General features: G+C 37.1%; 1 protein-coding gene across 2 annotated transcripts; it reads left to right on the top strand.

Moving 5' to 3' along the window:
• Nucleotides 754–9785, top strand: LOC109850013 (protein LNK2). 2 transcript variants are annotated; one of them, XM_020419909.1, is made up of 9 exons: nucleotides 754–970; nucleotides 5443–5824; nucleotides 5905–6031; nucleotides 6206–6311; nucleotides 6405–6506; nucleotides 7459–8028; nucleotides 8116–8273; nucleotides 9392–9517; nucleotides 9610–9785. In XM_020419909.1, coding segments are annotated over exons 1-9 (1599 nt in total). In that variant the 5' UTR covers nucleotides 754–943; the 3' UTR covers nucleotides 9611–9785. The 2 variants fall into 2 exon arrangements, with proteins under 2 accessions (XP_020275498.1, XP_020275497.1); XM_020419908.1 differs by having other exon boundaries at nucleotides 757–970; nucleotides 9392–9785.

The raw sequence follows: 11427 nt of genomic DNA, 5'->3' as shown, positions 1-11427 counted from the left end.
GCCTCCTGCACTGTAGCTAGAAGGAGGGTGTGACCGGAGGTGTGCCCGAGGGTGTGCCTGTAACGCCTCCCTTATAAATAAGGATCAACCCTTGACGCCATAAACAAGCGTCTGACCTTATCCATTTGAGCCAAGGCCGTAGGCCCCACCCCAGGGCCATTGGGCCATTTGCAAGGAGAACTTTAAGGGGCTGTTTGGATAGATTTTTTTGGGGTGGTAAAAGAGGAGAAAGCTGCCAAAAATATCAGCTTTTTAACAGCTTTCCCCCAAAATCATCTTTTTAAGGGGTGATTTTGGGAGAAAGCTGTCAAAAAGCTGACATTTTTGACAGCTTTCCCCACTTTTACCATCCAAAAAAAAGGAACCAAACAGCCGCTAACCCCAAAGGCTATCAAATGTGTACCGGTTGGGTGGGTGGACAAACTGTTGAAAAAATATATTATAAAATAATTAGTATTGGTACCACGTCACCAGCGCAGCCAGAGACAAAGTTCTTGGTTTTTTTTTTTTTATAGAAACCCTCAACGAAAGCGGATCCATTTTCAAAAGACAAAACCCGAAAGCCAATATGCGCTCCTCGAACCAAGAGCCAACCCAACCAATGAGATCTCAGTATTCGATCGTGGGCCCACCACACACATCCCAGCCACGACTCTAGATACCGCTTCCACGCGTCGCTTTATTTCTGACCCACGTGCCCTCGGTGGGCCCCACACCTCCCCCTCTTCCTCCCTCACAATTTTTCTCTCTGGAAACCTCCGAAAAAAATAAAAATAAAAAAAATAAAGATAGATAGAAGAAGAAGAATAAGAAAAAGAAAGGGGGAAAAAAGAAGGCTTTGTTCTCTTTTTGTTTCTTCACTCTCTGCAAATGTTTGAATCTACTTGGATCGGATCGATTGGGACGAGCGCTGGATTCGATTCTTTCTATCGATTCTTTGACGATGTTTAGTTGGAACGGGCGAGATCAGGTTCTGAGCTATCTTTTCTCTCTTGTTTCATCTTGTTTTTTGTGGTTTGATTTGATTTGAATGAGTTTTTAGTTGGATTAGGAAAGTAGAGGTGTATTATTGTGGAAATGGTACTGGATTTGTCACTAAAGTTAGGTTTTCATTAGTCTTGATCTCATAAAGTTGGTGTTTTAGTGGAAAATTGCACCGATCTCTTAAGGAGTTCTGATTTAGTGATAGCCTTGAGCCTAATTTGGTAAAGAGCGAGGATTTTGAAGGGTTTATTTGTGTGCTCCTTTGGGGCTGCTTAGTTTTATTGGCAATAGAAGGGTTAATAGACAGTGCATAGAGATGTAAGATCGACAACATTCTTTTGCTTCCAACTAGTACATAACAATTAGCATTTGTGTGAATTAACAAGAAGACGGTGGCAAGAAGGTAACCCTTGAAAATAGTTACTAAAAAATCCATAAGCAGTGGCAGATCCCAAAAAAAAATTCTTTGGGGGGAAGAGGGCAGATGACGAGTATCTACTTACAAAAAATGTAATATTATAGAAGAACATTCCTAATAAATGGGTTAAATTTACAACTTAAATAGGTTAAAGCTCAAATGGGGTGCAAACATTTACTAATTATGGGGGGAAATTGTAAGTTTACGATAACTTAGAATGTAATTTGCATAATCGTAGGGTATATATACATCTGCTTATGCCCATAAAATTTCTTCTTTTTTATTGTAGTTGCTTCCTCCTTCCCCTGCAATATAGCCTACACCCTGTGTTTGAGGACAAACTTATAACCCTTATCCTCCATTAGCAGTTTTGGTGTAGTCCATGAGTTCATGTTTCAGCCAAGGAAAAGTGCAAGTGCATTGTGGGGGTATGCTAGAGTATAAAATTATATGTCTCAACCATTATCACAACTTTGGAGTTTTGGCGTAGGAAAAGGGATCATTAGGACCATGAGAATTCAGTAAGGCCTTTTGAGTATGGAGTTATTATCATACTCTATCAGTAATCTGTATTTTATTGAGATAATGGTATATTTTTGACCTATTTAAACCTTAGTGGACATAGAAACAAAACTCATGATTAGCTCTCCCTAAAAGCTCTTTTTGTTAGTGCAATAACAAGCTTAACTTCTTGAAAATTCTAGAGTTAGTTCAGCAGTTATAAAAAATACCTATAGAAACACACATAGAGTTCTCATTGACTAAAATATAAATTCAAGTAAACACTTAATCCTAAAATTGCGCATAGTTCTCTCTAATGGAAACAATCGTCAAGTAATGGATCTAAAATAAATGTCTTTGTAATCTCTCTCTCAATAACTCAATAGGAAATTCATCCTCCGTCCTATTACGCAATCTAGTCTTCATTGAAGTAAAAAATAGATATTCAGTAGTTGCAGTAGAAACCGGAAGAGTCAAAATCAGGCGAACTAATCTATCAACAAGAGGATAAGTCTTAGACTTCTTTGTCTGTGCTGAACCCTGAGATAGCTTTGTAATAGATAACAATATTATATATTGGTCATAATAATAAAAAAGTAAGAGAATGAAAATAGGAAAAGATTGTACCTTTAGGGTTTAGAGAATACATCACTAGTTGTCTCTAGAATTGAGAAAAAACTCTAAAACTCCATCTCAATGGAGTTGTAAATTTTTGGATTTGGGGATAACATTGAGAGAGAGCTTGGTTGAATTTGAGTTGATTTTAAATTTACATTTAATGAGGAAAATAGCTCAAAAGAGAGCTCATGATGACAAAGAAGTTGAGCTGACAAAGGTCTGTGATTTCTAATAGGTGAGTGATCTTACTGGGTTTGGGTTGGGTTGAATCCAAACCCATGAGATTTGACCCAAATTCGTTTACTCAAAAGCAAGGTTTTAAATGTCGGCTGACATGTCGGTTTGAGGGCTTAAGCGACACGACAAGGACGTTTTCAACTCGTATGTCGGTTTTAGGGACAAATCGAAAATAGCGGGCATATCGGCCGATTTTTCAGCCTCGAAAAATCAGCCGATATAGTCTTTTTTTTAGATCTATTTTTTATTATTGGGTTTGGGTTTTTATTATCAGGTTTGGGTTTAGTGATAAAAACCCAAGCCCGTTTAACCCGTTCTCATGTTTAAGGGTTTCTTATGAACCTGATAGAAAGAAAAGAGAAAAATTAGGGCTACAGTGGATTTGGAAACCGATCACTCCTTTCGTGAACGACGACGCCCTTTCCCCACCTCCATCTCGGACCCCATCGTCCATCTCCCATTACGTCCCAAAATTCGAACCCCAACCGAACCCGAGGATGATAGGGTATCCCGTCGTCGAGATAAAGGGAAGAGGGTGGTCGGTAACTCATCCGAAGGACCCCAAGCAGACGAAGAAGAAGAAGAAGAGCCCCGGCACTGTCACCCTGCAACGTCGGAATCCACCCATCGCTGGCGCCGCCTCTAAAATTTATAAATTATGCTTATATTGAATTTAGGAATGCTTAGATTATATTTAGGACATGATATTATACATATGCGCACCACCCGATATGACAATCCGATATTGAATGCTTAGATTATATTTAGGACATGATATTATACATATGCGCACCACCCGATATGACAATCCGATATTTAGTCCATGTCCTCCGATATATCTCCGATTTCCGCTATCCGACATAGATTTCAGTCGTCCGGCATGAACCCGACATCCGACATTTAAAACCTTGCTCAAAAGTAAGTCTTTGGGCTTTGGTTTATGGTACTGGGCTGTCTTTTGGGCTTTGGCAACGTATGGGCTCGTGCTTTGCTCAAGACTTAGGGGGGGGGCAGTCTAAAGTTAATTAGGTTTGAGTTATAATCTGATACCAAAATAATTTGCATGCGGGTTGGGCGTGGGGAGTGGGAGACATGTCCTCCCCCCATCCTTACAATTTTGCCTGAATCCATCTTTTAATCCTCAGGTTGTCTACTAGTCAGACAATTTCTCTTTCTCCGGAGGTAAGAAGAGTGAAAGAGTTTTACCTTGTTCCTGCCAAAGCACTTTGGAGTAATAGTAATTATCAATGAGTAGGAAATAGTTTACCAGATTAGCAACAAAACAAACAAAACCTTAATAGGCTAATGAACTTTTTAAAGAAAGAAAAATATTTGTAAATTTAATCCAGTAAGTGATCCAACATAGTCTGTAGGGACCTTCTAAGTTGCGTTTAAATATTATCCCATATTTCGAAACCTGCATTAAAAGGTCCTCTGTATAATCTAGAAATACCTTTGCTTGTTTGAAACACAATATAGAATTTCCTAAAGGTAACACCACTTTGACAAGATTTGGTTAGTTTAAGATTGATGAGGCTTCTGTGTCTCTAATAATATGCGGGGTAAGCATCAGGCAATGATGAAGAGTAAGTATTTCACACATGTTGGATGTAAATTCATGTATGTGTTGGATGTAAATACATGACTAACTTTTAGCTGCACATACTTTATAACCTAACATCAGCAGTACGGGATACTGCTTCTCGACCACATGAAACATACATGTTCATCCATTTGAAACTTCTTTTTGTGAATGCGTTTTGAACTTTTGGTATATATTTGCATATTTTTCACCCACATTGACAAACTGTGATGCTCTTGCTATTTCCGATATAGCTCTTGCTATGTCCAATATAACTCTTGCCAAACAATGACAGAATCAGGAATCCAAAGCACCAAAAAATGTGAGACTCCAATGCGCATTAGATGCATACCATATTCCACCAATAATGTTATGAGTGGTGTTAGGGGCACACCCCCTACCACACCACCAACCACCCCCCCTCTCCCATCGCTACAGTAAACTAGGCCCCACATGGGATTTTAAAATTTTTAAAATCCCATGTGGGTCCTGATTTACTGTAGCGATGGGAGAGGGGGTGTGGTTGGTGGTGTGTTAGGGGGTGTGCCCCTAACATTATTTTAATGTTATTACTGCATGAGTGTCTTGCCTTTCTTTTTTCTTTTTTTCCGTGGCAAGCCATCATTTAACTAATCAACGACATCTAAAAATATCTATCTGGTGTGAATATATTGTAATGCAAATGCCCACACGTATTGTGAAGTAGTTGCTCTCGGGCTATTCCATGTGAACTCATGTGTATGCAATTTTGTATTCTTTGTTCTAACAAATATGGATGCCTGGTATTTGTTGGTCAGTAATAAGAACAAGGAGGTGCAACATATCTTAAGCATCTGAAGACAGATATAAGGGGCACTTAATGTGCATCTCGTGTCTGACTTCTGCCATTATTTCAATTCATTTAGTATTTTAAATTTTATTTCAACACATATTTCCATCATTTGTGCTTCTTAATGAATTAGTTATGATTTTTTCCCCTCAAAGAACTAAATGATATCAAGTTGAGATTACAATAAATCTATACCTTTCATTTCTGCTGTTCATTTATTACCTCTAATTTGCGAAGTACTTAAATATGAACAACATATATTCTAATTTTCAGGTAGGAGGCGCGGTGTGGCCTAATTACAATGAGACTAAGGATCATATTGTGCCTCATCCTATGGAAACTGAAGAGGACGCTTTGTTTCCCGGTGTAGAATATGAAAAGTTTAAGAGAGATGAAGGTCTTACCTCTCTTGTGCAGTGTACTGAGCAGTCAGCTGAGGCCAAACATAGTCATATCAGTTACAGATCAGATGGAAGCTCCGGTTTTCAAACAAATGAAGAGCTTTCTTCTTCACAAGCTGAGATAGATTCTTGGCTTGATTTTCCTAACTTATGCATTGAGCTTAAGGATGACTACAGCCACGGAAATAATCATAATCCAGTGATGGAATCGATGAATGATCTCACTGATGGAACCAGCCTGAACTCAGTTAGAGGTAACATCAGAGCCTTTTGTAACTCTAGTTGAATGCTTCTTGAAAGTTTATCATCTGAGCAATTCTTGGTGTGTTCATAGGTGAACCAGCGCAGCTACATCACGAGTCTGGCTTGATTGGTCATGAAGATAATAAAGAAAATGATGATTTTCTTGAATGTGATTGGGCTACTTTTGGAGATTTTGATGATATTGAGAAACTATTTAGGTATTGCCAGTAATATTGGACTATATATGTTGATGATTATGCCTTACACCTTCCATTAGTCACTTTAAGACCTTTTATTTACCTCATGAGCATCCAATTTGAGAACTTTTTTTTTGTCTTTCCAAGTTTTATGATATTATCTTGTCAATATCCTCATATGTCACTATTCTGCAGAAAAGATGACTCCATATTTGGACATGATATGATTGGAGATGCAGATGGGCTTCTTTCTCCATCTAAAGATGTCATTGATAGTGCTGCCCAATCAATTCTGATGCCTGTAAGTGTGCAAGTTCTAATTCCTGTAAAATTTATTGCCGATTATCTGATAATGGCCTCTTCATGAACTAATCCTGATTTATCTTGTCTGCAGGACCTACCATTATGCAAAAACCAAACTTCTGATGAAGGTTGCTCATCTTTCCAGTCAGATGATCATACTGACAAACAAAGAAGCCCCTTATGTAAAGAGAAGGTAAGTAGTCTATTAATGCATATAATTTCAGGTACTTGAATGGCGCTACCTTTGAGAGCGTAAAGAAAACTGTAATTATAATTAAACCCACAATCTAATATTTTGCCTCAATTCTTCACTATGAATGAGGTAGTTGTGTCAAATACTAATGGATGGTGATCATAGACCAAGGTTTCTAAGATTTGTCTAGATTTTTCTAAGTGAAGAATCTTAAACTATAGGGAAGAACACTAGGATCTTATAAGTTGTAATTATCACAACCTTCAGGCTTCATTGTCCATCCTTCAAAATTGATTTGTATCGTATCAGGATTAATGTATACTTGAGCATGAGCATGATTAAAAGAAAACAGGCGCAATAAACAATATTTTTTTCTTCTAGTTCTCATTTATCAACAGGGAGGAAAATTATCTTATGTTTTAAACTAACTTGGATCTGAACTTTGCTAGAAAAAGAAAACAAAGGGAAAAAAACAAAAAACTAAAGGATATAAATAATGTAGCTTGACTTGTCAAACTCCAATTGCATTTGATCATGTATATTCATATCAGTGTTCATCTATGTTTAGAGGTGTCAATAGCAGTATTTAATCTGTCAGCCATTCTTATATTCTAGGCTAGGAGAATCCTACACTCTGGACTAGTTCATCAACTGATACCCAACTTGGATCCAACTGACAGAATATTCAATGTGACGTAACTTGCAAGTTATATATAACATTTTTGCACATCCGCCCCCTGCTAATGTATATGTAATCTGCGTATTTCTTTTCAACTTAAAGGTGGTAGTTCTTTTCTTCAATAGTTCACGGATCGTTTCACCATCACAATGTATATAAATGATAGGAAGAAGTTTTTTTCTCCCATCACGAATCGGGTATAAACTTGTTTAGAAAATCTGTTAGTTTCTTGGAGATTTGCGTCCTTCAGATTGTTTTTATTGCCATCTGCAGGTAGATGGGCAGAAACTAATACCCGGGTCTCAGAACAAAGCAGAAGAAAAGGGGAAGAACAGACTATCAAGGAACATAAAGGAAAGTTATAACCAAAACCAAAATAATGCAAGTATAAGCATTCAAAGTTCAGTTACAACTCCTCTGAAAGCCTTTCAGTCAAAACCGATGAGTCAAGAGATGCAATTTGGTGATGCTAAGCGTATGGGAGACCAAGGATATCCTACAAATTGCTTACCTGGAGTGCAGTTTTCTTCAAATGTCATAGAAAAAAACCAAAAGAGACCTGTTCCTTCTACATACGATGTTCGTTCTGGTGACACAAAGCATCCAAAAATTTCAAATAGACTACAAGATGGCACGCCAGGAATTATGACAGCTCAAGAGAAGATGGAGAAACTAAGGCAATTACAGAAAATGCAGGCCCAGCTAGCTATTGAAAAGCAACAGCTGCAATATAATCATCAACCATCTGATGCTGACGTTTCTGCCCCTCAGTGCTCTACATTGACATATGAATCCCCTTCAGAGGAAGTCATATACTGTCAACTTCGAGATGTTGTGGAAAAGGTCTAGTTTTATTGCCTATGAAGAGTCCCTTCTAGAATTAGGAATTTGTGCTGCTTTTTAGGATCATAATTGTTGCCGTTTATGCAGTTGGATATTAGGACTAGACTTTGTATTCGAGATAGCTTGTTTCGGCTTGCCAGAAGTGCAATGGAACGACAAAGTGCTAGTGACAGAAGCAGTACCAACAAAAGTAACAGAGAGGAGGATGAAGTTTCTGCAGATGAAGAGTTGAGAAATTATGATCGGTAAGCTAACCTACTGTTCGTTTGGCTCACTTATTTTTTAGATTACTTTTTCTTTCTTTCTTGTGTGTATGGAAGTATAGAGAACCTAGATTTCAGCCAGTAGTCTTATAACCATTTTCTCATCAAAATGTACTATTAGTTGGTTAGTATTTGTCTGAAAATCATTGTAGAATAATGTCAGCAGCCATTTGCTAGGTATTGTATGTGTTGGTCTATCAGATTATAGGCATGATAGTGTATTACACTCTACAATTATAGTAATCTTGATTTAAGATTCACTTTGATATTATTCATTTGTACTAATCCTGTAAAAAGATTCAACATCATTCTTTCTTCATGAACCCACTAGCTTCTCATTCAAAGTATATTTGGCATAGGTTCAGTGAGCAGATTAGCGTTCGTGATCTTTCCAGGTGGGTTATCTGGAATCGGAAGTTGAATATGTTGGGAAGTCTACTATTAGAATTGTCCATCTTGATTGAACAAGACCTTCTAGATTTATCATGTAAATGAGATTACTTTCACATAGGACATAAACCAATTTTTGATTGTTTGCAATCATATAATTACACAAAAATAACTAATCCCTAATTCCCCAAATAAGCAAATGGTCTTATTCCAACAGGATCAAGCCACCCTTCAAATTCTTATTCATTTGGTTGACCTCTCTCCTTCGCATACTCGTCGATGAACATGGAGTAGACTAAGCAATCAAGAATTACTCTATTCACCCCTGTAAGTCTAGTAGCATGGACCTAGATCGGTGGAGATGATGGAGAAGTAACCTGCTTTGAGAATCTCCTGAAAGAGATTCATACCTACTCTACAAAGTATCCAGGATTGCATTCTTCAAACTCTCTTGATTGTCTATATTTCTTCTCTCTTCCAAGATTAGATAATCTCCCGCACAAACCCGAATCCTTCCTGCATCCTAACTGTTGGCGCTTTAGGAGTCTGATTCATCATTTATGTTCAAATACCAGCTGAAAATATGAAATTGATTTAATCACCATCTTCAAATAGCACTAGTAGTCAGATGATGACATAATTTGGTTTTTTTTTTTTTTTTTTTTTTTTTTTTATTGTTTTTTTTTTTTTTTTTTTTTTTTTTTTTGCAGACGTGCAACGTTGGCAGATCCAGAAACAGATACAAATCCTATTGATCGCATCGTGGCCAATTTGCTCTTCCAGAGACCAACAGAAGCTTGTTCCAGAATTGGCTCATATCTGCTCAGCTCAACTTAGTAATCTCCCTTTTCATAACCCATAAGCACATGAATCCTTTACTTTTGTATTTTAAAAAAAAAACTACTTATAAACTATCTCTTGTAATAAGGATTGGCGTGGATGCTTGTCATTTGATTGACGAGAAGAGAAGGATCTGCAGTCTTTTATGTGAAGTAAGATGTATTATGACAAGATCTTGTTACTTTCTTGTATCTTTCTTCTTTTTGTTTGTAATATATACAACCTTTACATTTTTCTTATTGAGGGAGTTCTCTGTTTCTATGAGATTTTTCCATCTCAGAGCAAGCTGATAACTCATCGTCCCAGCGCTGCAGCTTCGTCTCGAAGAATTTGATGTCTTCATGCATTTACAAATTTTTTCGATCTTGGTAATCTTTATGTAATATCTTAATGCTGAGTTGGAGCTGACAAGTACCTAAGGCAAACGTGTAAAGAGCTCTGGATGCCAAATTTTGGTGCAAGTTGCAGGTATTTTATTAAGTTGAGTGACGGTTTCCTATGGGAAACAGTGCCAAGGTTAAAACCCTAAATCACAGTGAAGACGATAAAGTTTGATCTCGTGTTGTTTCTGTATTATATTTATTCGTCTAGTATATTTCTATACTTAATTGCATCAGTGTTTCCATTTGCAGTCGGTCCAATAGATCAAAATTGTAAAGCTTAAGGTTCTCGGGCACCAAGAGGTGGGTTTGAATCCCCTCAGTTACGGTGGACGACAGAAATTTCGGATTGATATGTAAGAGCACCTTGGCTTTTATTGATTCATCGGCGATTTCGTGGTTTTTGTAGGGATTCATCTTCATATATTTGTAAAAGAGGAGTCATTTTTGCGTTCCAAAAACTTTCTTTCATGAAGTAGGAGGCTTTGTAATCCCTTCAGGCTTCAGCTCTGCCGTACTGTAGAAGTAACGTGGTAGTAGCAAATGCAATTATTACAATTCTTATGGGCTTGGTTCTAAACGCAAGGGAGCAGGGCTTTGGACCCCAGTGACGGGCTTGTATCACATTATTGTTGTGCGGTTAACCCCTTTGCGATCTTGTTGAGTTGAACCAAGAAAATGTGACCGTCTTCCAAAAAGAGAAAAAAGAGGAGATATAGGTATTTTGTATTTATATTTGCGTTCTGTCACATAGCAGCTGCCCTGCGGATGTACGTATCTTTGTTGATTGCAATGACAATAAAATGGGCCAAAGTCGCTCTAAAATAATTAATGTGAACGAAAACCGACTAATTTCAGTGAGAGAGAGTCTGTGATCTATCCAATGACAATAAATAGGGTTTCTGATAAACCTAAATTTCAGGGTTTTTTTTTTAAAATATTTTGAAAGTTATGAGGGTTTATTGATAATTGCTCAAAATGAAGGGTGTTTTTTCTCGAAATTTAGCCTAATATGATCAATGTTTTTAAATAAAGATGCATAATAAAAAATATAAAAGTTGACAAGCCATTTTAAAAGACGAATACTCGAGGAAATATATGTAACCGTATTCATCAGGATACAGATATGGTTTCTCAAATCTATAACCGATAGGATATAATTACAGATACGGTTTTATAATGAAATATCCGGATCCATATTCAAAATATTCGAATACATATTGGTCATGTTGTTGCAATAGTTCTAATCCTTAGATTAATGGATTTGAGGTTAATTTTGATGATCAAAATGTCTAATCTTAGCTTTTCATTTATAATACTAATGAAATTTTTTATATCGTGTTAACCGTGATTTTGTTAATATTGTCCAGTTTTCTCATATCCCTTTTGTACATGCACGCGCATCCGTTTATATATCCGGATGTATATCCGTATCTGTATCCGATTTTAACGGATATGAATATGAATTTTTTTCACTGGGGTATATTAGTATTTGTATCCGTATCCGCGGATACGGATACAAGAGG

Source organism: Asparagus officinalis, chromosome 7 (genome assembly GCF_001876935.1).
Source record: "Asparagus officinalis chromosome 7, Aspof.V1, whole genome shotgun sequence".
In the NCBI taxonomy this organism is placed as follows: Eukaryota; Viridiplantae; Streptophyta; class Magnoliopsida; order Asparagales; family Asparagaceae; genus Asparagus; species Asparagus officinalis.
This window is presented reverse-complemented; position numbering and strand designations above follow the sequence as displayed.